Source organism: Bos taurus, chromosome 2 (genome assembly GCF_002263795.3).
Source record: "Bos taurus isolate L1 Dominette 01449 registration number 42190680 breed Hereford chromosome 2, ARS-UCD2.0, whole genome shotgun sequence".
NCBI lineage: Eukaryota > Metazoa > Chordata > Mammalia > Artiodactyla > Bovidae > Bos > Bos taurus.
Window position 1 is genome coordinate 133294204 of NC_037329.1, and position 25816 is coordinate 133320019.

A 25816-nucleotide genomic window follows, 5' to 3' on the forward strand; every position below is an offset into this window, starting at 1 on the left:
CCATGTCACCGCAGGAATCCAAAGAATTTGGCATCTTGATACAGAAGTTGGGAGTTTCGGCTGATCCCTGCAGGGGTGGTAGGATCAATATCGTAGGATCAGTATTATTAGACATACTTATGATGAAGTTGGAGTGAAGTTGCTTAGTCGTGTCCAACTCTTCGCAACCCCATGAATGTAACCTACCAGGCTCCTCCATCTGGGATTTTCCAGGCAAGAGTACTGGAGTGGGTTGCCATTCCCTTCTCTAGGAGATCTTCCCCACCCAGGGATTGAACCCGGGTCTCCCGCATTGCAGGCAGACGCTTTACCATCTGAGCCACCAGGGAAGCCAGGCATTCTTATACTAAAATATTATTCATTATGTATCTGAAATAAGAATGTAACTGACCAGTGCATTCCCTTATCCAGCAGCAGGGAGGGTTTTTAAGTGGAAGAACACGTGCTCAGACTTCTATGTCCTGGAACAGTGCGTAGGACAGGGTGGTTGTTTGCGAGGGCGCAGGTGGAAGTGGAGGGGAGGGGAGAGGGGATTAGGACACATCCGACCTCGGGACTGCTGCGCCCTGGGGCAGCCGCGCTTGTGCGGATGTGGAGGCTCACCCTGAAGTCCACACTCCCCCTTCCCCGTGACAACAGTAAGGTTATTCTTAAAGAGCATCTTATTTTTGATCAGAGAAACAGGACTGGTGGAGCGAAGTCATATGCAAGGATGTGGCCCAAGTTGAGAGTTTATCCAGGAGGCAGAAATTTTTTGTACCAGTGGGGGTGGAGAATCATTGGGGCGAGTCACCGCCAGGTGCTTCTCACCGTTGGGCGAGTCAGCCATCACTCACAAGTGCCCTGAATGTGTCTGTGCTCCACTGTGGCTTTGTGAGTGGCAGTTCAGATGGTGTTTTCCTGAGGCGGGGTAGTTCCCGGCCACAGATTCTGAGAAGTCCAGGCGCAGACCTTACAGGTGGGCCAGATCCGGGCACTCAGGTACGGTCTCCACGGCTCTGCCGTGCCCAGGAACGCAGGGAGGGGGTCTCCGGATGCCTGCTGCACCCCCGGCCCAGCTGCCCTGGCAGAGAGAAGGCAAGCCGTCCACCGCCCCCGGCGGCCCGGAAGCACTCTTCCCGCATACAGCAGCGGCTGAGGCCCTCTGGTTGCCCTTGGTGGGTGCTGGCAGCATGCAGATCAGCCCTGGCCGACCGTGTGGACGGAGGAGCCCTGTGACAGAGGAGTAGGAAAGGAGGCCGGGCGGGCAGCAGGCACGGCTGTTGCTGACGGCCGGTCCCAGGGATCAGCCCCCTACCCTGTGCTTTAATCTGCTTTGTTCTTCGAAGGACTTGAGTCACAAAGTGGGGTGGCGGGGAGCGCTCCTACGCCTTTATGCCGACCTAGAAAGTACCTAGATCTGCTTGGGCCGCAGGGAGGACTGGATCCCACTCTGCAGAAAACTGGTTGCTTCGTTTTTTTTTGCTTTAACCAGCCCAGAAACATTTAAAAAAGAGGAGGAGGAGGAGGTCATTGGGTTGTGAACCTTTAAAACAAAACCCATCCTCTCATAAAATTTCAGACGTTTTAACACCCCCTGCCCCCCTGCAAAAAAATAAGGCATTCTCAAATAAAGGGTGAATACGTTTACCCATGCGAACAATGTAGCGTCGTTTTGACGAGAGTCTTTCTCTACCCGAATTGTCTGCACTGAAGCCATGAGGCTCCTGCTGCAGCGCAGCGGCCGTCTGTGTCCGATGCAGCTCCCCTACTGTTTGCCAGACAAACCGCCTTGGGCCCAGCCCGGGCCCACGTGGCGAGTCAGCAGCAGGCAGGGGCGCGAACCCAGGGCTCTAGGTTCTCAGTCTGCACTGTGGCTGTGCTCCTTGGGGTCATGTGGTAACAAACACACCCACACACCCAGGACTTCCACTAAGACTCCCGCACACAGACACATACACACACACACCCAGGACACACTCATACACCCACACCCCCAGGACACACACACCCAGGACTTCCACTAAGACTCCCGCATACAGACACATACACACACACACCCAGGACACACTCATACACCCACACACCCAGGACACACACACCCAGGACTTCCACTAAGACTCCCGTGTACACACACCCACAACACACACACCCACACCCAGGACTTCCACCACTAAGACTCCCGCGTACACATACACACACACACACACATACCCAGGACACACACACCCAGGACGTCCACTAAGACTCCCGCATACAGACACATACACACACACACCCAGGACACACTCATACACCCACACCCCCAGGACACACACACTCAGGACTTCCACTAAGACTCCTGCATACAGACACATACACACACACACCCAGGACACACTCATACACCCACACCCCCAGGACACACACCCCCAGGACTTCCACTAAGATTCCCGCGTACACACACCCACAACACACACATACACGCACATACCCAGGACTCGCGCTAAGACTCCTGCTGTCTCTGCTGCTCTGGAACCACATCACCGGCTTGTGTTTGAGATGCCTGGTTGGAGCCACACTGACATTGTCGTTGGTAACCATCAAAGTTTAGTTCTTGACCAGACACTCTGGGTGAAGATTCTTGTTGCTCATCAAGTTATTAATGTAAAGCTACTTGACCTCTGGGAGGCCCCATGTTGTAAGAGGGGCTTCTAGATGGTGCTAGCACTGGAGAACCCGCCTGCCAGCGCAGGAGATGTGGGTTCACTCTCAGGGTCAGGAAGATCCCCTGGAGGAGGGCGTGGCATCCCACGAAGAGAGTCGGATTCGACTGGAACTACTTAGTGCGCACACACACACACACACACCCACACACGTGCTGTGAAAGTCCTCCTTTTCTCCCCACCCCTGCCGAGTTTCAAGGGCTTGCTGTGTGCCATTCACTGTCCGGAGACCGAGGATTCAGTGGTGAACAGGATCAAAGTCCTTGCCCTGGAAAAACTTACCTTCTGGGGAGAGTGAAAAATCAGTGTTTAAAAAAAAAAAATTAATGGTTTCAATGTTAGTATAAGTGCTTGGAAGAAATTACTGAAATACCTTTGTTCCACACGTTAGCCTCTTGGATAGGAGTGAAGTCAAGCCTTTTTATACCAAATCCCATCATCTTGGGAGCGTCCTGTGTTGGAGACCTGGCTGCCCACGGCAGGCCTTGGGGGAGAGGGCAGTGTGGCTCTGGACAGAGCTGGCTCTCAGTGGTGCATTTCCCTCCAGCACCTGGGGCGCTACAGTTCGTTCAGTTGTGATCTAGGCTGGAGCTACTGCTCCTGCCCAGGCTGGGACTGCTGCTGGGAACAGCATGAGCACACTCGCCCTCCACTGGGCGCTGCGCTGAGTCCCGAGTGAAGGCGTCACCCCCAGCTGGGCTGGTTCTTCCTTTCCCCACTCTGCAGGTGGTAAAGAAGTCCAGTAAGTTGCCCCAGGCCAAGAGGCCAGTGAGGAGTAGAATGAGGAAGTGTGACTTCAGAGCCTGTTTGCTTGGTCTTTACTATAATCCAGGGTCAATCAGGCCAGTAGTGTCAGGGCAGTGGCACCCCACTCCAGTACTCTGGCCTGGACGGAGGAGCCTGGTGGGCTGCAGTCCATGGGGTCACTAAGAGTCAGACACGACTGAGCGACTTCACTTTCACTTTTCACTTTCATGCATTGGAGAAGGAAATGGCAACCCGCTCCAATGTTCTTGCCTGGAAAGTCCCAGGAACAGTGGAGCCTAATGGACTGCTGTGATGGGGTCGCACAGAGTCGGACACGACTAAAGCGACTTAGCAGTAGCAGTAGCGTCAGGGCCCAACAGGTAAGCCAAGATTCCAGCCCAATGGAACAGTGACACCAGGGAGAGGCTATCACATGCTAGGCAGGCACACAGGTGCCCGGGGCCATTTCACGTGGCCACCAATAGGAAAGCAGGGCCACTTCAAATCCCAGCTGCCCTGGGCGGAAGCTACTAAAATCTTCCTCACCTTGATTTGGACTTTTCTAGGTGAAAGACTCTGTGGCCTTCCATAGCTGAGCCGCGGTGGGGTCATTTCCCATCGGGCGTACCTTGGGCCCGCTTGTTCAGTTGCTAAGTCGTGTCCTGCTCTTTGCAACCCCATGGACTACAGCACACCAGGCTCCTCTGTCCTCCACCGTCTCCTGGAGTTTTCTCAGATTCATGTCTGTTGAGTAGTTGATGCTATCTAACCATCTCATCCTCTGTCATCCCCTTCTCCTCCTGTCCTCGATCTTTCCCAGCATCAGGGTCTCTTCCAGTGAGTTGGCTCTTTGCGCTGGAAAGCGGTTAGTATTGGAACTTCAGCATCAGTCCTTCCAATGAATATTCAGGGTTAGTTTCCTTTAGGATGGAGTGGTTTGATCTCCTTGCAGTCCAAGGGACTCTCAAGAGTCTTCTCCAACACCACAGTTCAAAAGCATCAATCCTTCAACGCTCAGCCTTCTTTATAGTCCAACTCTCACATCCGTGGGCTTTCCTAGTGGCACAGTTGGTAAAGAATCTGCCTGCAATGCAGGAGACCCCTGTTCGATTCCTGGGTCAGGAAGATCCGCTGGAGAAGGGATAGGCTACCCACTCCAGTTTTATTGGGCTTTCTTTGTGGCTCAGCTGGTAAAGAATCCACCTGCAATGCAGGAGTCCTGGGTTCAATCCCTGGGTTGGGAAGATCCCCTGGAGAAGGGAACAGCTACCCACTCCAGTATTCTGGCCCGGAGAATTTCAGGGACTGTGTAGTCCTTGGGGTCGCGAAGAGTCGGACACGACTGAGCAACTTTTACTTTCGCATCTGTACCTGACTACTGGAAAAACCACAGCTTTGACTGTATGGACCTTGGTTGACGAAGTGATGTCTCTATTTTTAATACACTATTGGGTTTGTCATAGTTTCCTTCCAAGGCGCGTCTTTTAATTTCATCACTACAGTCACTGTCTTCAGTGATTTTAGGGCCCAAGAAAATAAAATCTGCCCCTGCTTCTACTTTTTCCCCTTCTGTTTGCCATAAAGTGATGGGACTGGATGCCATGGTCTTAGTTTCTTTAATGTTGACGTCGTCCTTCCTCGTCGCTGTCTATTAAACCAGCGTTCCTGTCAGAGGGGAGACTCCTCCCTCCGCTGCTTTCTCCCTCTGTGGGCCTTGGGTGCACTAACGAGTGTGGGACGGGAATAATGCATCATGACCTCACAGGACGGTGTGAGCTTCCGGTGGGCAGGAGACCATCTGTGAAGGGCCCGGCATGGGGCGTGATACACGACCACCGCTTGGTGATCTCAGCCCCAAAACGAACTGAAAGCAGCCCCGTCTTTGTGTGACTTTCTCGGGGAGGGAGTCGAGCACACAGGTGGGTTTTGCATGCAGAAGGAATTCTGACATAAGTGCGTCATATAAGGGGGCTACTGGTGCGCGCGCGCGTGTGTGCGTGTGTGTGCATGCGTGTGTGTGTGCGTGTGTGTGTGTACACGCGTGTGTGCATGCGTACATGTGTCTAGGGTGCTGCCCAGTGTTTTGTTTACACAAAACAGCTGTGAGTCACAGGGCACGGTCCCCGCCTCCCGGGGGTGCCAGACAGTGCCTTCCGGGCTGAGTTTGGAAGCACCCCACAGTCAGCAGAGGCGCCTCGAGAAGCCCGTGGAGGCTGGTGGTCTCCGAGGTGGCGGCGACCCCTGTCCGTGTGTCTCTGGCCGCGGCGAGGGTCTTCCAGGGCGCCCAGGGACTGCGTGGCTGCCGCGCCTCTGCCGGGTGTCTGCCGGGCCTGCGTGGCTGCCGGGCGTCTGCCGCGCAATCTCGCTCTTCCATGTGGAAGGGTTGTTGGTACCATCGGTGGCCCACTTGTCTGGTAAACGATATGGTGGGGCCTCCGTTAACCCAAGCCCATGAAGCGAGTAAGTCAGCACGTTGAAAATATAGTGTGGAAGTGACTCAAGCCTGGAGGAATCCATTCCTGAGAACGCAGCCCTCCCTGCCTGGCGTATTTTGGTGGAAGTTGATGTCTGAGTTGGGAGGAAGAGGCCAGAGGCCTGGTTCCTGGCAGAGCTCTGGGTCCAGTTCAGCAGCGTTTGCCCTGGGATTCCGGGCCCCCCTTCTCAGGGAGGAGTCCCAGGAGGGTCAGCCTGGGCACAGCAGCTGGAGCTCGGCACGGGGGAAGCTGGCGGAAAGCTGCCTTTGCTGCAGGTAGGGCTGATGCTGCGCACTGACCGGCAATGCTTGGCCGGGGTCTGGAAAGAGCTGGAAACTCTACCCGGCATGGAGCCTGTGGAGCGCTCAGCACGGACAGCTCTTCTTCCCCCGAGTGCTCTGGGTTCCTGTGTGTGTGAGTGTTTCCCTTCTTCTCAGGACGCTCCCCAGAGACTGGCCCCGGCACACACGTACTTACGTGTGCTGGGCCACCCTGGCGGCCCCGTCATTAGAGCTGCACACAGGGTGGAGGGAAGGCCGTGTGGGAACTCACGCTCCACTGTAATCCAAGAACAGGTTTCTTTACAGCGGGACGTGGTTGGTGTCAGACACATATGGAAAAGAAAGGAACGGGTCCCTGATTCTGGCAGGGCACCAAGGGCCAGATGCTCAACATGCGGACCACGGGCCAGCTGCGGTGCCGCTAGCCAGCCAGGGCACGACGTGTGATCTTGACCCCGGCTCTGCCTTTTCCTCTCTCCCCCCAGGTGCCCAGCCTGTGTGAAGACCTCCTGTCCTCGGTTGACCAGCCACTGAAAATCGCCAGAGACAAGGTGGTGGGGAAGGACTACCTCCTGTGTGACTACAACAGGGACGGGGACTCCTACAGGTGAGCCCGTGCCCTGGCCGCCCACCGCCGCCGCTGGCAGCCAGCCTTCCTCCTCCTGTTCTGTCCATCCTTCCATCCACCCAGTCCCAACCAGCCGGTGTCTGTGGAGCGCCTGCATGGGAGATGCAGCAGTAAACAGGCGTTCTCTGCCCATGTTGCTAAAAAACAGCTAGCTACTTCATTAACATCTCATCAAATCCTGCAAAGGAGAAAGTCCAGGGTGTGCCCGTGACAGGGATCCCAAGTGCAGGAGGGCCTGTGTGCTTAAGGGCATGTGAGTGAAACTTGTCAGACAGACAGGCAGCTCTCCCTTTGTTTCCCCATCACCCTTTCAGAGCCGTGAATTACTAAGTCAGTGTTCATCCCTGCCCCCGATGATCACTAGGCTAGAGCAGGAGACACACCGGGTCTGGTCACCTGTGACTTGATTGCTGCAGCCATGGCCAGGCTTATTTGAGGGTAACATAGAGAAGGCCAAGGTTGACTCCAGGAGGACTTGCTGAAGAAGGTGATGTCTGAGCTAGGTTTTTAAAGGTGCATAGAAGTTCTTAAATATTAAAAAAAGATGAAAGTAAAAGTTGCTCGGTCACGTCTGGCTCTTTGTGACCCCAGGGACTATACAGTCCGTGGAATTCTCCAGGCCAGAATCCTGGAGCGGGTAGCCTTTCCCTTCTCCAGGGATCTCCCTGACCCAGGAATCGAACCGGGGTCTCCTGCATTGCAGGTGGATTCTTTAGCAACTGAGCCATCAGGGAAGCCCTGATAAAGATGGAGTGGAGGGAAAGATGAGGAATCCTTAAACCTGTCCGGTATTCCTAGGATGGGTGGCGGTAATCAGTGCCTTGAAGGATGGTGGAGGAATGCCATCTGCCTTAGGTTTATGTAGAGGCTGCAGAACCTGAGCTAAGTCTTGATGCCTTGGCCTCGTGCTCTTTGGGGGACGGGTGGGCCCTAAGAAGTAAAAGCAGGAGAAAATGGCTGGAGGGAGCCGGCACGGGCTCCGGGGCAGCACTGCCTGCTGGAGCAGCTGGAACTCTGACGATCAGTCTCTGGTCTCTGGCTCTCTCGAGTGTCGGGTGGAGGGGACGGGGCTCACTCCTCTCACAGGACGCTCAGCAGCGCGTCTGTGTGAGCAGGCACTCGTCCGCCAGGCACTTAGGCACACTTCTGTGCGGCTTGTGTGTCCTGCTGAGGACTCCAGAGAGCAAGCAGATGTGGAAACCCTGGAGATTGTTGAAAAGCGGGAGAGGATAGGGAGGGGTGGGAGGGGCTGCAGGCCCCTGTGACGAGATGGTCAAGGCTGACGTGAGCCCTCAGGACAAGAAGGTTCCCTCCTGCGCAGGTCTGGGGCAGAGCATCCCTCGTGAAGGCCCTGGGTGGGACGCAGTGAGCCCGGCAGGGAGGGAGGGGAGCCTGGGGTGGAAGGGAGGCCGGAGGCCTTGCAGGCCAGGGAGGGGTGATGCAGGCTCAGTGCCGGGCACTTGGGGGTTAAGGGAAATAGTGCCCCTGAAGTGCTGCACAGCACAGAGAGCGAAGTGGCATGAAAGCTTCAGTCGCTCAGTCGTGTCCGACCCCGTGGGCTGTAGCCGCCCGGATGCTCTGTCTGTGAGGATTCTCCAGGCAAGAATTTTGGGATGGGTAGCCATTCTCCAGAACTTGGGGCAGAAATTACAAAGAACTAATGCTGCTTAAGAGAGACTGGACAGCTGTCTTACAGTGGTGTCTCTTTCCTAGCTTCATGTGGGAAGTTGGGTAAAGAATGTCCTTCAGCCTGATCCAGACTGGAGCCTAGAGCGGAGATGGGAAGAGGTGGTCAGGTTGAGGTTGGTCTTAGACGTAGAGCCACTGGAGTTTGCTGATGGAGGGGGGTGGGGAGGAGCAGCTGGAGAGGTGGCGGGGTCCCTGAGTGGGGAGGTGAGGAAGGCTCTGGGGGCGTCTTAAGCTCCAGATGCCCAGCAGATGGAAGTGGAGAGTCAGACAGCCTGTGTGTATTCTTGACTCCGGGGAGGCCTGGGTGGGGATGGATGTACAGAGGTGGGCGTCCGGCTCCAAGGTGGTGAGACTGCCTGAGGCAGGTCCAGCTCAGCCCGAGGGGGCTGGCCACGGCCCGGGTCGTGGGCAGGGGGCCGCGTCCCGTCCTCAGTGGGGGCGAGGCCCCAAGGGCGGTAAGTGGGCTGGCAGGCCAGGGAGCCCGTGACAAAAAGACGCCGCGAAGTGCATCATCAGACACGGGGTTCAGGGGGGCGTCCTGGAAGAGGGGCCCCAAGGCTGAGGCTTGCTAAGTCAACATCATCATTACATTTCTTGTTTCCTCCTGAAAATTCGGGCTTGTTGTATGAGACGGCTGTTCCCCAGCGGCCGGTGGAAGGCTGGGGACGTTTCCCACTCCAGGCCAGTTTGCCGGGCCTCCTGGGGACGTGGGACCCGCGGCCCCTCCAGGTCACCCTGCCGGCTCCCACCCGCATGCCTAGGGGCTCCCAGGGGGCTGTGGGGTCTTCAGCTGAAGAGGAGCCCAGGCACAGGGCAGAGGGCTTTCATTTTTTCTCTTCTCGGTATACAACTTCAAGGTCTTCTGATTTCTCCACACGTTTCTGTGTAACTGTGTTTGACCGTTTGCTTAAATGAGATCCTTATGGTGTGACGGTCTGCCAGCAGCGCTGTTTGAAACCTGTTAGCTGAAACAAAAAGCATTCTCTGAGGGAAATGAAAGGCCTGACTTTGGAAATCTAAGCGTTCCTGTCCATCTGTCTTTTTTCAAATGGCCTCCATTTAAGCTCTTTAATGTGTTCTGAGTGCCCCTTCCACTCAGAATATTCTGGGTAATGTTATGATTTTTTTTCCCCCAGCTACAATTACCCCGGCTCCAGGACTAACGGCTGGAAATGCTGTCGTCTGTGAGCCAGGGGAGATGTGAGGTACAGGCTTCTTGAAAATTCCAGACTCCCAGTCAGCAAGAGAGATGGGCTGTGTCTCAGTTGGGTTGCCTTTAAACAAAAGCCGGCTGGGGCAGGTCTTCCAGCCCTGCCCCACCCCGGACAGCGGGGGACTCGTAGCCTCGAAGGTCAGGCCTCTGAGGGTGCCGGCCGGGCAGGCGAGGCGTGGAGGGTCTCACACTCGGCTTCCTTTCCACCCGCCTTGGTGAGCAGAGGTACGAAGCCTCCTGGTTTATGTATAAATAGTGGTGGTGACAGCCCTCTTCATCTTTGGGCCTGGTAAGAGGTCTTTATTGATTTCTTTTTTTAAATTCTTAGGCATCCCCCAGCAGAAAGAGCAGAGAGTTGCTTCATCTCTGTTGGTTCGGAGGAGCACTTGCCAGAATGGCCGGGGGTCCTTTCCTCCCCGCCCCATGCTGGCAGGCTTCGGCCCGCAAGCTCCATGCTGGGCGCCGGGCCACGACGGCAGAGCGCGCCACGGGCTTCTACCCAGAGCACCCTTGCTGCCCAGGGCAAGGTCGGGAGGCCAGGCTGTGACCGTGGCAAGGGGGTGAGGGGACAGGCGGGGAAACGGTCTGTCCTGCTGCGTGTCAGGGTGGAGACAGGTGTACAGTGACGATTGCACTCTCCTACTTTGCTGCTGTTCTCGAGCACGTGGAGTGCCAGGCCCCCTTCCAGGTGGGGAGCAAACGGTGGGAAGCAGGACAGACATGACTCCTGCCCTCCGGGAGCTCAGCTTCTCAAGTTGACCGTCTAAACTAGGTTGCAGTTCAGTAAAGTTTTAGGATTCAACTCTGCAGCCACACCAGTGCTCAGGAACCACCTGAAGCTCCCAGCTACCGTTCTGGACGCACAGACGCAGAACACTGCCGTTGTCGGGGAAGTTGTGCCAGGCAGCACCGTTCTGAGGGGTGAGCACGGTGAGAACGGCCCTGCCCGGGGAGGGAGAGTGGGGAGAGGCCCAGGGTGGGCCTCTCTTCTGCCCTCCAAGCAGGCAGGGCGCTTGCCAGTGGCCTGGGCACGGCCCAGTGTAACCCGCAGGCTGCCTGCTGGTCACGGGGCAGCAGGGGCATCTCAGGCCGTTTTGCACGTTCTCCTGACACGGGTGAGTGAGGTTGGGGGCTGGCGTGGAAAGAAGGGTGCCCAGGCACCTCCTGCTCTGAGGGACGCTGGTGCAGGGAGACTCTTGGGGACACCAGGCACAGTGACTCTGCCCTCACTTACCTGTGTGGACCCCCAGCCTCGAAAGGGGGGCCTCTGCCCGAGGGTGGCATGGAGGTTGCCCGGCTGATGTGATGGATCTGCTGAAGTAGGAGCCAGGCGTCAGATACCAGGAAGAAAGATGTTTGTACACAGGACTCGTTAAGGGGACGGGGATGCCTTTTGCCCCTTACCCTCAATCCCAAATCAGTCAGCCCTGAGTCCTTCGCGACGTGAAGTGGTGTGGTCAGGCAGGGAAACAGGAAAGGCAGTGGGGTTTCTGACCATGGGCGCGTCTCGGTCTTTACAGCCCAGGGTGTGAAGGACTTTGTCCGGATTCCACGTTGCCCCAGCCGCCTCTCCTTTTCCCTCTCACCTTTGTAATCCCCTCTCTCTGTGCCCCCAGCCCTGTGAAGTCCACCTGCGGGAATTAACGAGTGAGTTTCCCTTACAACCGCCTTCCCAGCACTTTCTGTGGTTAAATGTTTTCCTGATGTGGCAAAATACATTTTTTAAAGCACAGCGAGTCTTTGGGCTGGAAAAAGCAAGGCTGGTTCTCATTACTCTGCAGTGTTCTGTGCGCACACAGCCCGCGGAGGCTGGAGGGCCCTCCTCTGCTACAGGGAGGGCTCCGTCCCCGGGGTGTCCTTACGTGTGATCTGCGGTCTCTTGCTGCCCTAACTGACAGCTCTCATTTTAATCCTTAATTGTCTGAGGCGATCTCTGAGGAGAGTGACATTTTTTCCAGAATGGCTGGCAAGTCAGGAAGGACTGAGTGGTCTTTCTTCATCAATACAGTGGTGAGAACAAAGGAAGGTCTTTAAAAGATGAGTAAGAAGTGGTGTTTGTTGCACGCTGAACTATATGCTAGTCTCTGGGCACTTGATGTCCTTGCCTCCTTTGCTCCTCGAAGCAGACCTGTGGGTAAAGAGTAGCCTCCGTTTACATACGAGGAAAACGAAGCTCAGAGAAGTCAAGACACGTGTTGGAAACACACAGCTAGTGAGAGCTGGGGCCTGGCAGTCACAGCCAGGTCTGACAGTCTGAGCCCTTGCTCTCCGAACCTCGAGAAAGAAGGCCTCATCTGTTGGCCAGGGCCTGTGGGTCGTGGCTGCTCCTTTGAAATCTCAGTAGCTGGGGCTGACGGGCTCAGCTGCCTCGCTCCCCCGGAATGAGTCGTGTGACCTTCTCCCTCTGCCCTGCAGGTCACCATGGAGTAACAAGTATGACCCTCCCCTGGAAGACGGGGCCATGCCTTCTGCTCGCCTGAGGAAGCTGGAGGTGGAAGCCAACAACGCCTTTGACCAGTACCGAGACCTGTGAGTTAAGGGGCTCCCCTGATACGTAGGTTGGAGAGGAGACATGACCAGCCCCATGGCAGGCCTGACCAGGGACAGCTCTGAGTGCCCTGCAGGACGCTGGGCGGGAGTGTGGTCCCCGGGCCCGTCCTGAGAGGCGGCTGGCACGTCCGGGCACTGCCCTGTGTCGTGAGCACCGCCTGCCTGCAGGACTCCAGGCCCGATGCCCCATACCCTTCGTCTCAGATCTTCCCCAGCGTGGGTGCTGTTGTAGCCCCCATGTCTGCTGAGGAAGAAATCAGCTCAGAACAACTCACTGAATTGTGTCAGAGGCCAGAGGCAGAGCAAGGAGTCAGACCCGGGTCCGTCTGTCCGCAGAGACCCTGCTGGGTTTCATGGCACCGCCTGCCATGACGGTTCTCGCCTGGGGCCCAGGGCCCTGCTCCCAGACCAGTCTCCAAGGCCAGGGGGGTCCGGGGGGAGGCAGAGGCGGGGGTCGGGGCTCCTCGGTACCCACAGCTCCCTCACGTCAGCGCTGCTGCCTCTGGGGTCGTCGGGGCCTCAGCCCTCACTGTGCTGCTGTGGCTTAGTCACTGAAGCGTGTCTGACTCTTGTGTGACCCCGTGCGCTTGGCAAAGTGTTTTTGCTGCATCTGCTTAGATTTCTGCCTCCTGCCGCACCCCCAGAAAGGGCGGCCACTCGCTCCACCCACCGCGCACGGGAAGGCTCCAGAGAAGGTTATCTCCAAAGCATTTTTTTCTTAATAGGATCTCATTTTTAATTAAGCTCCATATTGAAAACATAGCAAACCTATAATATATGCAGTGCTACCTCAATACGGACCCAGTGATTCAGGGGAGGACTTGACATATATATGTCTGTAAAGGGCCAGATAGTAAACACTTTAGACTTTGCAGCCACGTAAGTCCTGTCACTCTTTCTTTATTCTTTCTTTTTATGTATAATTATCCTTCCCTTGTAGCTCAGTTGGTAAAGAATCTGCCTGCAGTGTAGGAGACCCGGGTTTAATTCTTGGTTTGGGAAGATCCCCTGGAGAAGGAAATGGCAACCCACTCCAGTACTCTTGGCTGGAAAATCCCATGAACAGAGGGGCCTGGTGGGCTACAGTCCATGGGGTCACAAGAGTCAGACACAACTGAGCAGCTAAGCACACATCCCATATCCTTTAAAAACATAAAGCCCTCTCTTGAGCCTAGAGGTAGGTGGCATTTGGCCTTCAGTCTAGAGTGTGCCCACCCTGAGCTGACCTAGGATGTAGGCGGGGAAAAAGAAAGAGAGAAAGAAAGCCTCCGACCGCTGCGGTGTCGTCGGGACGCGGCAGCGCCATCCTTGGAGAAGGAGCTCAGGCTGCTCCTTGCAGACAGCTGGCATGGTGGTCCAGGTTTCAGCAGATTTGGTATGTATAGTACATCATACAGAATTACCTGTGTCCATCTGACACGTGTCGACAAAAAGACCCACGACCCAGAAGCAAAAGCACAGCTCTGAGGAAGCCGGGAGCGCTGGCCCGTAGCGTCTGAGCTGCCCCAGGTGCGTCGCCGTGCGAATCAGCTTCATCTTCACTCTGCCACGTGCCGGTATTTTACATGCAGTATCTTTAATCCTTTCAAGAACCTCTGGGGCCGTTGATGTTCCCATTTTTACTGATGAGACTGGGGTTCCCAGAGGCTAAATGAACCCCCCCCCACACACACACAGGACCTCGAGGTGAAGAGCTAGAGTTTGAATCTGTATTTGCCTGATGTTTCCACATATTATTGAGTCTCACCATTAGAGTAAATTTCGGTGATTGAAGACTCGTGACATCGAGAACGTTGCCCTGTAGTAGAACAGCTCCTTCCCCAGTGAAGCCGAGAATTGGTCTCGTTCCTGGCATTTCTGGTTTATTTGTAGCTCTTCTTACCCAGCCATGTGGCAAGAAACCTGTCCAGCTGCTGAACGGGAATTCCCAAGTGGAGTCAGTGTTGTGGGTTAATGATATGCTGACAGTAAACCAGCAGTGCCGATAGCAGCGGTTACCAGCCAGTACCTGGCGAGCCTGGCGTCCGCTGCCTCTCTCGGTCTCACCGAATCTTCACATCGGCCTGTGCAAGAGGGTTCTCCCCGTTCTACAGAGGAAGTGACAGATGCAGAGAGGTGAAGTCTCTCACCAGGTTCACCGAGCCAGGGGCATATTTCACATGTTCTATTCCGGTTTAAAACCATCCTTATCCAACTCAGAGTGCAAAACTTAACTCATTTACTTGACCAGCATTGGCCTGTTTGACACAAGCCAGATGCTCGCCAAGTCCTAGGGCTCCGGCCCTGAGTCCAGATGACCACATCCTTGCTTGCGTGGTGCGTCCGCTGAGGATACACAGACGATAGAGCGAGAGTGGGTCGGTGCTGAGAGGGTGATGGGACAGAGAGTGCCCGGGGTTTGCGTGGCGGGGTCGGAGCACCTGTCCGGGAGCTGGCCTGGGCTCTGGTGCCCGGGCGGGAAGGGGCAGCCAGGCAGGGTGGCTTTCGGGTCCTTCGAGGAGCAGAACAAGGCCAGTTCTGATTGCTGGTAGGCGTGAGCCTTCGAGTGGCGACTTCCTGGGTACCGTGATCCGCGTGTGCTGCTCCCCTCGTGCTGCCGTGGAGTGGGGGTGGGGCAGGCCTGGGAAGAGGCCCGTGTCCTCTCTGACTGCTCCCTCCTGCCTGCTGGCTCGCTGCTTCACGTGTATAATGATGTGCGGTCTGTTCAGCGTGTGCCTTCTGTGAGGCCTCGTTGGGCCTCATACGGTAGAGCATTTCCCCATCCCCCTTCACAAGGCTTCCCTGTCGGAACAGTGGCTCTGTAGGGTACGTGGGAGTTGTCTACCAGGCCATGAGGTCCCTGCTCAGGGAGGTCCTCTAGGCGGTTAAACCTCTGGGAATCTGCAGGAGCTGGTTCATCCCCCAGGTCTAACTCTCCGCACTGCCTCCTGAGAAGGTTCCCCCGCCTGGGCAGAGTCCCCCGTGAAGGGGCTTTCCGCCTTGATGACCCGTATCTCTGTGGGCCTGTGCGCGTTGCCTGTGCTCCCCTCTGAAGGGGAGCTGACCTATGGGGAAGTGAGGAGGGGTGGCAGGGCAGCTTCCTGCACCCAGAGGGGACCTCACAGGACAAGCCGGCCCTGAGGTTCTGGGATGGTCTGGAGAGGTGGAATCTGGGCCCAGAGCTGCCGCCCCTGAGGTTCTTGGACGGTCTGGAGAGGTGGTGTCCCGGCCCAGAGCCGCCGCCCCTGAGGTTCTTGGACGGTCTGGAGAGGTGGTGTCCCGGCCCAGAGCCGCCCCTGGGGTTCTGGGAGGGTCTGTAGAGGTGGGGTCCGGGCCTGGAGCCGCCCCTGAGGTTCTGGGACGGTCTGTAGGGCTGGGGTCCGGGCCTGGAGCCACCCCTGGGGCTCTGGGACGGTCTGTAGGGCTGGGGTCCGGGCCCGGAGGATGCTGCTCTGCCCCCAGTGAATCAGAGTGCTCTTCTAGGTGGGAGGAGACGGTCCATGGCCTCCAGGCGGCACCCACAGGGAAGGGCAGGGGGCCTTTCATTCCCTCGTATGTGGGGGCGGCCTGGTCATCCCATCACAGCAGTCCCAGGCCCCCAGAGGGACCGTGGTGGGAGTTGTCGTTGGGTGGCCAGAGTCTTCAGTGCTCTGGGACAGCCACTCCTGAGGCCCATGTCAGGACCATTTCCCCAGTTGCTGAGCCAACCCATTTCTCGTTTAATAATTATGAATCCAAGTCTCCTTTTTCTTTCTTTCCTTCCTTTCCCCTCCTACCCCACATCCCCTAGTATCTTGCCCACTTCCTGTTGTCAGAGTGCCCTGTGGGTTGTCAGATGTCACATTAGTGACCTTGAACTCTCCGCGCTGTGGTTCTGGGGCAGACAGAGATCAGCCCAGGGCTTGGAGGCCTCACCCCTGCCTTGGTCAGCGCAGGCCAGTGGTCACTGCAGGTTTCCTGGGGCCAGGGCCTCACCTTTCATCCTGGCCTTCGTTCTTGCCCCTCCCTAGTCTAGGCCTCTCCCCACAGCAAGAAGACTCCTCTGCTGTCACCGTGGCGTTCTCGATAACAATCTGCCTGCCGTTGCAGGAGACGCGATAGACGTGGTTTCAGTCTTCAGTCCCTGGGTCTGGAAGATCCCCTGGAGGAGGAAATGGCAACCACTCCAGCATTCTTACCTGGAGAATCCCGTGGACAGAGGAGCCTGGCAGGCTACAGTCCATGGGGCTGCAAAGAGTTGGACACAACTGAGTGTGTGCACGCACACACGCGCGCGCGCGCACACACACACACACACACACACACACACACAGTGAAGGAAACCACAGCGCTCCTCCATGGAGCCTTCCACCTAACTTGCTTCAGTTCAGTTCAGTGGCTCAGTCGTGTCCGACCTTTTGGGACCCCATGAACCGCAGCACGCCAGGCCTCCCTGTCCATCACCAACTCCCGGGGTCCACCCAAACCCATGTCCATTGAGTTGGTGATGCCATCCAGCCATCTCAACCTCTGTCGTCCCCTTGTCCTCCTGCCGTCAATCTTTCCCAGCATCAAGGTCTTTTCTAATGAGTCAGCTCTTCACACGAGGTGGCCAAAGTATTGGAGTTTCAGCTTCAACATCAGTCCTTCCAATGAACACTCAGGACTGATCTCCTTTAGGATGGCCTGGTTGGATCTCCTTGCAGTCCAAGGGAGTCTCAAGAGTCTTCTCCAACACTTGCCTTCCTTACACGTCAGCAAACAGGCTCAGGCAGAAGGTCACTCTGAGGGGAGGCTCCCCCAACACTGCCTCACGTCCGCTGGCTCTGTCGCTGAGCCACTGCCTGAGGGGCTGAGGAGATGGCCCGTGTCCTGGGCTTGCAGACAGGCACCTGGAGCCTTGGGCAGACCCAGAGGGAAGCGAGTGATTGCAGGGCCTCCGCCAGGAGAGGCTGGTGCCCGTGGCTCCAGGGGGTGGACTGCAGGCCTGTGCCCCTGGGGACTGAGGACCTCAACACGCAGGCAGTCCACTGTGCTCACCCGGACTTTACCCCCTGCTGTTCCTGAATTCTGGGATCCTGGTGGGTCGCAAAACTAGAACTGGGTTTGCCTTGTGCTCTGGCCTCTCGACCACCACCCCCCACCCCCAAGGGACTGGACACTGCCCTCAGGCTTGGAACCCCTCGTGCTGTGAGGCACCTCCAGGCGCTCCTTGTTCTGTGGCTCCCAGCAGGAAGGGCCCTCGTCTACACCAGGAAGGTGCACCGAACTCCACTCACAGAGGCTGGTCGTCATCTAAGGACTGGGGAATCAACCAAAGAAAAAAAAAAACGGGCCAAAGGCGCCCTTCCCTGCCATTCCACGCTCCGGGGCCCTCATCTGGCTTATGTCTTCAGCCTGAACCTGTGGCCGTGGAAGTGAAGACAGCTCCTGGTTCCCAGCCCCGGTCCCCCAGCCTTCTGCATCCTGGCGTTCTCCTAACAAGATGCGGGGAAGGAGACCGCAGTGAGCGTGGAGGTGGAGCTGAGCCACGGCCTGGCCAGGTGTCCTGGGCCCCAGCAGGCCGGCCTGCCTTCCTGGAGAGAGGGGCTCGCCAGCCCCCAGAGGTGTCTCTCTGCTATGGAGGCTGGAGGTTCCATCACCGTCTTCCTGGAGGAAGGCCTTGGCTTTTGTGCTCGGGCTCCGGGCTTGCGTCGCCTGGCCATCGAGGTTCTGACTCTGTAGGGATTAGGATGAGTCAGCGGCACGTCGAATTGTGATACGGTCTGAGTGAGAGGCCAGGCCGGGACCGGACTGACGAGCAGGCCCTCTGGCTTGCACCTCTGGGTACCCCCTCTCCACCTGTGGGCGGGGTTTCTGCAGCGTGGCTTAGAAGTGCCAGCAGCGGGAGCGTGCCTGCTTTCCCACAGCGGGCACGAGGTGCCTGGGGGCCTAGAGAGCCGAGCCAGGGTCCTGCCTGGTTCCCGTGAAGCCCGGTTCCTCGTTCCTCCTGGCTCCTTGCCGCCTTCTGTCCCTCCCATCCCTTCCACAGTTACTGCTTTGCTGCTTTGCTATCGCTAGTGACAGAGAGGGATCCTGGAGGGAAACTTTCCCAGGAGAGTAACTGTTGAGCAGCCGCTGATTGCACAGCTCTGATTTTAGATGAACAGCTCATTTGCTGAAAACCCTCAGGAGATGACAGGCGGGCTTTGCTGGAGTGCTTGCACTGGGGGAGGCCATCGTCTGCTCGCCAGTCTGGAATGTCATCACTCCCCTTCCCAGGCCCTCCCGCCCTGGCCACCAACATCCCAGCAGCTCCCAGTCTTCCCCACCACGCCCCCAGGTGGTCTCCAGCCCCAGCAGCCTCTGGGCGCCAGGAGAGGGAGCGGAAAGGGCCACCTCTCAGGCACTTGGCTCACGGGGACGCTGCTTTCCTGGCAGAGCCATCTCTGCTTTCTCAGGCCCGGGCCTGGGGTGGCCCAGTGAGCCATCTCCCTGAGGGAGGCCTAGCAGAGGTTGGCGCTTGCTGCTGCCAGAGAAGCATCTCTTTTGCGGTGTGAGCCACCAGCAGGCTGCCGCACACCCCACGGTCAGCGCTTTGCGTTCCCAGGTTCCCAGGGAAGAGGGGAACCTTTCCCGCTCTGGCTTCCACACTGGGCCCTCGGTCAGCCCGGGCTCTTCCGAGCCCAGATGTTGTAACCCAGGGCCTGGCACTGCTTTCTCTCAGACGTGATTGCTCCCATGTGTGCCAGACAGCTTGCCCCACGCTCTGCAATCCTCGGCTCTTGGCTCGCAGCAGATAATACCTTCGAACATGCGGTTGCAATTTATTGGCCTTATAAGTTAATTTTAGTGGGTGTGCAATTGATTGAAATCAAAGCTTAATGAAGGCCAGGGTCGGGGGTGCGGAGGCGCAGGGCGGGGGGCACTTTGTGTTCTTCTTGCTTTGGGTCCTAGATAATCTTCAAACGCTTTAATTAGGTTTTCTAATCAGCCTCTCTTGTCTGGAAGAAGTTTACAGAGTGAAACGAGGCTGGCGCCCCCGTGGCAGGCGCGGGGCCCGCGAGCCTCTCGTGGCAGCGGCCGCGGTCCTCTGCCTCCTCTCGCTGCCCTGGGGCCCGCCTTACAGTTCTGGCTGTTTCCGTCCTTCCGGCCTCCCTTCCCTCCCCCGGGCCTCCGTCAGATGGTGCTTGAGCAGCACCAGCCGGCGAGTGCAGGGCGTCCAGGGGAAAGTCTGTTGCCCAGGTTTCTTGTGTCTTCAAAGCTGAGACCTCGCACCCTGGGCCCCAAGGGGCCACCTCTTCCTGGGACGTGAGCGTTGGGCCCGAGAGTCTGTGTCTGTCCCGACGGGACTCGTAGGTGGCAGCGGGAGGCTGGCTGCTGAAGTGGAAGTAGCAGAAGTGTGCGTGCGTGTGCTCACTCAGTCGTGTCCCACTCTGCGGCCCCACAGCTGTAGCCCGCCAGGCTCCTCTGTCCGTGGGATTCTCCAGGCAAGAATATTGGGGTGGGCTGCCATGCCCTCCTCCAGGGGCTCTTCCCGACCCGGGGGTCACACCTGCGTCTCGTCTCCTGCACTGGCGGGCCGGGTCTTTACCGCTAGTGCCACCTGGGAAGCCCAGCAGAAGTCTGGGAAGCAGGCGACGGGGGTGGGTGGGCCTGGATACCTCCCAGGAGCTGGCTCTGACCCCACGACTGTGTCCAGGTCCGGCTGCAGAGCGGGGCGGAGCTGTGCTGTGGAGGAGGCCGGGCCTCAGTTCTCTGTTGTGACCTTGCTCGCTGACAGTGGGCCAGGGGTCCACTTGCTGAGCCTCTGTTTCCTTGTCTCACTGAGCCGTGCCTGTCTTGGTGGGGGGTGCTGTTCCCCTCCCAAGGCTCCCCTGTGTCCACTTGGCCCCTCGAGGGTAACGGAATCATCCTCATTGGGTGGCAGTCCCGTGTGGGGCGGTCTTAGGTCGGGTGGGTTTGCGGTTGTGGCCGTGGGGTGAGTGCACACGTGGTGGACAGCGGGCCGCGCTCAGGAGGCTGCAGGCTCCAGTGCGGCCCGGCCCCAGCGCTCAGTGAGGCCCCAAGGAGGTCTGCTTCAGCAGCGGGCTGCAGTGGTCGCCGTGTGCGGTGACGGGAGGCAGTCCTTGTGACCGAGCCTACAGTGTTTCCCGAGACCTTGCGGTGCTCTCAGCGATGCGGGTGCCACGTGGGCGAGGGGTCCCCAGGGAACGGAGTGAACCGAGGCTCTAAGGACTCTCTTGGTAAGCGCTAAGAGAGACCGAAACGCGGGCGCTGCGGCGGGGAGAGCACCCACAGCGGGGCCATGGGGGCCCAGAGCGGCGTCCCTGTCGCGGGGGACGTCCCGGCATCACAAGCCGGAGGCCGCGCTTCCTGGGCTGGCCTCCGGGAACTCGGACTTGGGGGGCTTCCTATGCTCCCTGATAGGAATGGTCACGGTGCAGAGACTGTCATGTAGACACTGTGGTTTGTGCTGAGCTGCAGCCTCCCTCCCAGAGCCTGTGTACAAGGCAGAGGGCTCACCAGGAAGAGCAGCGGGCGTTGAGACTGGGGGGCTCCGCGGCCCATCGCTGGGACCTGAGGGCACCCCACGTGGCTCGGTGCCGGGAGCCAGGGGCGTCTTGGGAGCCCGCACCTGGTTCCCTCCATGACCTCTGCTTTCTCCTTTCCCTGGAGTGATGCGGGGCCGCGAGCCTGGCTTTTCTGAGTCCAGTGAGTCCTCCTGGCGCATCGCGGAGCCTCAGGTGGTCGTGGGTAGCCAGTCCAGGCTGTGTAACCAGAGGAGGAGGAGCGGGTGGGCTTCTCTGAGCCGAGGGGCTTGCTGCTGAGGCGGGAGAGCGTGGGCCGCCAGGACCGGACGGTGGTGAGAGCTGCAGAGGCCCTTGTGCGGCGTGGCCGGGGTGTCGTCCTCCGCACCTGGGGAAGGGGCTGCGGGTCCTAGAGTACATTGGACAGTGCTCACTGTATGACCTCCGCCGTCCCCCAAGGCTCTGCAGGCTAGAGAGGCAGACCCTGACCCAGGCTCCTCCTGGACTGACCGCGGCACCTGTGGCCTGAGGTTACCCTGTGTCCCCCTCCCCAGAGACGGCCGGTCCAAGCTCCCTAGGTCTCCAGAATGAGAGACCAGGTGGGAGACGGGTGAGAGCAGTGAGCAGCGTGAGCTGAGGTCACAGAAGTATTCAGAAACGTTCTCGGGAAGGTGAGGCCTGGACTGCCTGCCTCGGCCCTCACCCTCGCCGTCTGCCCCTTTGATTCGTCCGGGGGGTCCCTGCCCAGAGGTGGAGGGCCTCTCTGTGCATGGAGGCCCTGCCACGCCTCCCCCTGCTGCAGATCCTGTGCTGTGGGGACAGAGGGCTGGAGGGGGGAAGTCACGTCTGGCTCTGAGCACGCTGGCAGCGTAGTTAGTGTTTGAGCTTCCACGTACATTCTTCGCATCTTCAGCCGCGCGTCCATCGGAGGGCCTCTGAGGACCTGCCCTGCCTGTGGACTTGGGCTGGGGTGAGGGTGCAGGAAGCAGCTAAGGGAGAAAGTCAGGCTCGCCTCAGCTGCACACTCTGATCCTGTGGGAGGCAAGCGAGGAGAAGCCTGTCCACCTGGGGGGAGTTGAGTCGCTTCCTGCTCTCGTGCTGTAAGTTTCAGAGGCGGGGGCATCAGTGGAGGTGCCCCGAGGCCCTGCAGGCGGGGTCCAGACGGCCGCCCACTGCTCCCAGCCTGGAGCCCAGTGACAGCCCAGCCACTTGGTCTGCTTTGCCTGGTCCCCACGCCATGCCCAGGGCCTGCATGCCTTGGCACTCATTGATTGTCCTCTGCTGGAAGAAAGTTAAATGGAAAACAGGAGCGTGCGGAAACAACTCCGTTTGCAGACAGATCCCCAGTCAGCGTCAGGGACCGGCTCCTCCAGGGTCACGTGGCAGGCTTTGTGGCTGCACGTGTTGGGGTGAAGCAAGGATCTCCTCCCACTGGCGGAGCTCCCTGGTCCTCCCGGGCTCCCCGGGAAGCAGTTCTGTGCAGGTGTCCAGGCCGGGGGTCTCACAGAGGCTCAGCCAGCAACCCCTGCTGCCCCCTGCAAGTGGAAGGCCCTCCTTTCTAGAGCTCCCTGTGTGGGGTGCCCAGTGCCGCCTGACTCCTGGAGACCCCTTCCTCCCTGCCCTGACTGCTCCTCCACCTTGAGGCAGCTGCGTGGGGCGGTGAGCTTACCTGAGTCCATCCTCACAGGCTGAACCCGGGCCAGCGGAACAGGCACGGTTCTGGGGCCTCCAGCTTCCCCTCCTCTGCTGTGTGATGAGTGCATTCCTTTCTCTCCCTGGGTGTCCGTGATTTTAGCTCTAAGATGACGTACGCAAAGCCTGTGACACAGCTGACAGCCTTCAGGCAGCGGCTCTGAAACTCAGGAAGACCTTGACTGTCCACGTCCCCTCAGGGAGGGCGGCATTTTCCCGGGCAGCCTAAAGTGACTGAAGGTGCTTGCGGGGGCACGGTCAGATACGAGGGCCGTTGTTCCCAGCGAGGCCTTCATCATCCCTCTTCAAGGACAAAAGCAAAAGGCTTGTAGAGAGGCCGTAAAGCAGCACAGGCACCGTGCAGGTGTGCGCCGCTGAGCGCACCCGGCCTTAAAGCGGCGTGTGCCTGAGCCCATCGGCCCGTCGGCACCTGTGTGTGCTGGAGGGGTTCACACCGCAAACCTGCCCCGAGGCCGTGGGCAGGGGTTCTGAAAACCATGGCAGAACTGACCGTCCCTGGAGGCGTGTGAGCCGAGTCCCAGTGCATGGGACAAGGGGTTAGGAGGCTGCACGCAGCTCTCGGAGCCACCCTCACACCAGCCCTCCCGCAGCCTCCAGATCCTGGAGCGTCGTCAGGGCCAGCGTTTCTACCTGAGGAATGAGAGCGCCGCACGGGCGCCCCACGCGTCCCCCTTGTTCCTCCCGGCTTTACTTAAGGACGCCAGCTTGAGCAGCGCTCAGCCCAGCACCTGGGGGCGGGGCCTTGTGCTGGCCCCTCCCCCGACCAGTCTGGGTCTGGGGGTGACCCACGTCCTCCGCCTCCGGGGTGGGGGGAGTCATCGCCCTGCCAGAGACCCACGGCCTCGCCCGCTCCCAGCTGAGGGCCCGCACGTTGGAGTGAAGCCACGAAGGGCCTGTGCCCACAGAGCTGTGCCGGCTGTGACTCTTGCGTGCGGATCGTGGCGTGTGATTGTCACTTGCTGGGGCCTCTGCGTTAGAGCTGAGTCCAGCCCAGCTCCCAGGGGGCGATTTGACGGGAGGGAGGGAGGCCAGCCTCGAAGCCCATCCAGTCCCGCCTTTCCTGTTACACGCGTGGCCCCATGTTGGCCAAGGTGGGTCACAGCCCAGATTCCTGAGCCGAGTTTCCATCCCTGTCTCCACGCACACCTCAGCCTCAGACACCCCATAAAGCTCAGGGAGTCAGAATAGTTGGTTATTTCTTATTCCTTTCTGTGATGAAGTAGATCATTTTGAGAGTGAAGTATTACATTTTTCTCTTTTTCTCTTCTCCTCCCCAGAAGTCCTGAGGTTGGAGACTTACGGTCATAGAACCTATATGTGTGACCCTGACTCTGGCCCAGTGGAGGAGGGCATTTCAGGGGGAGGAATGGCTCTCTGGGGAGAATGGAGTCCGGACACCCCGGGCGCCTCACTGACCCGGTGCAGGGGCTCACGGATGAAGAGGCCACCACCCAGGCGCTCCGCCGCGACTGGCTGTGCAGGTCAGCGGCCCGCCACCCGAGGGCTTGCCTGCAACTCCTAGCTCCTGGGGACTCGGCCTTTTTGAAGTTTATGAAACCTGGTTGTAGTCAGCATGGTGTTTTTCAGACGGTGGGACTTACAGAGCCAGCCCAGGTGCCCCTTGACTGTAGTCCCTGCTGTCTGAGCTCCGGATGGCTACGTTTGCCTTAAGAAATGTTCATCTCAGCCGGGGTGGTCTTGAAAGCCACCGAGACTGGGAGCCCATGGTTGACGGAGCTCCCTCTCGAGTGGACTGCAAAGCCGCGTTTTCCTCTTGTTCCTGGGCTGGTCTGGGCTGCTCTCCCATCCCCTACTCCTGATGATCCTGGGATGTGAAGGACCCAGGGTTTCCTGGCTCATCTTTCCACGGCGGCTTCTTCACCATGTCCCCACCGACTGACTGAGCCTTACCACATGTGTGGGTTTCAGCCCTCACTCCCTGAAGGCCTGAGAGAAGCCCAAGGGGTTCAGTTCGGGGCATCTGCATTTTAACGATGTTCCCCAGGTGGCCCACTTGACTGGGGACCATTTCCGTCGCGCTCAGCTCAGCGGGGCCGTGGCCGTGATCCTGGGCCTGTCCACCCTCCCTGGTGACGGGGTCCCCGATGTCCCCGACGGAACCAGGTCAGAGCACAGGCCGCCGGGCGAACCCCATTCACGTCCCCAGCAATGGGGAGCCGCCTTATTGAAATGGCATGCTGGCGTTTAAACAATATTGATACTACTTGACTCGTTAAACACACAGAGGCGGCAAAGTGCTTCCACGTGTGCGCTGTTGGTGCTGGCGGCGGCTCCTCAGATGCTTTATGTGGTTTCAGACACATTTTAGCACATTCTTAAAATGCCCACAAAAGCCTTTATGTAAAGACTCATAAATGTGAACCACATAAAAATTATTTTTCCCCCCGTTTCATGTCATTATGATCAAAGTAAGGTAGGCAGGAATAAGTTTCCAAAAACCCGTTGAGGTCCCTTCTTTAATTAATGCGCGCGCAGAGCTGGGCCGTAAACCGTGGGACGCGGGCTGTCTGTGCCCCACAGGCACCTTGCCCCAGCGGCCAGCGTTGTGGGCGGTGCTGAGCCAGCCCTGCCTGCTCGCTCATCCCTGTGCCTTCTGTCTTGGAGCGTCAGGTCGAGGCTCGCAGCTACACAAGTCCCCGGAGGTCCCTTTAGGTGGAGTGGAACACGAGTCCGCGCTTGAGCCCCTGGGGTGCAGCTGCCGCCATTGCGTTATTAAAAGTCAGGTGGACGGCAGATTCGGACACCACCCGCCGTAGTACCGTCCCCGCTGTTAAAACCAGTTCTGGCGATCACGTCGCCCCACGAAAGTGCGCGTGATTCCCGCCAAGTGGGGAAAAGCCAAGCCCAGCCCCGTCCCCTTGCTGTGCTTCCAGTTACATACAAAGCAAGCGTCTGGACATAGACCAGAGGGGAGTTTGGAAAAATGAGGTTTATGGAAACGTTGATTTATGGTGTTAGGGGCTAAATGTTAAATTTCTCTTTCATAGAACAACGTTGTAACGATTATTTTTTTTTAGTTTGGAGGAAAGAATAGCAACCCCCATGAGACCAGACTCAAGCTTGTACCGCCCTCCTGTGTCCCCCAGGTCCTGAACCTAAAGGGCCCCGGCCAGGGTGGTCCACGGGGGAGTGCAGACGCCAGGGAGCCGCCGCCCCCATGGGGAGCCGGGAGCAGAAGCGCCCGGTCCCGCCTTCCGTGTCAAACACCGCTGTGTGGTTTCTCTGGAAGAAAACAGGGATCCCAGGGAGCGGACTGAGGGGCTTGACCACAGACCGCCTGGTGCTTCTGAAACGCTTGCTGGGTGATGTGGGTGGGGGCTATCGATCCGCCAGGCCCTCGGCTGGCTC

General features: G+C 58.3%; 1 protein-coding gene across 4 annotated transcripts in view; it reads left to right on the forward strand.

Annotated features, from left to right (window-relative positions):
* The window catches only part of CAPZB (capping actin protein of muscle Z-line subunit beta), a 139491-nt gene that overhangs the window by 93067 nt on the left and 20608 nt on the right, over positions 1 to 25816 (forward strand). For all 4 annotated transcript variants that reach the window (XM_024999272.2, XM_024999269.2, XM_005203083.4 and 1 more), the window contains exons 3-4: positions 6672 to 6793; positions 12132 to 12245. In XM_024999272.2, coding sequence (XP_024855040.1) covers positions 6672 to 6793; positions 12132 to 12245 — 236 coding nt within the window. The remainder of the gene's footprint in view (positions 1 to 6671; positions 6794 to 12131; positions 12246 to 25816) is intronic.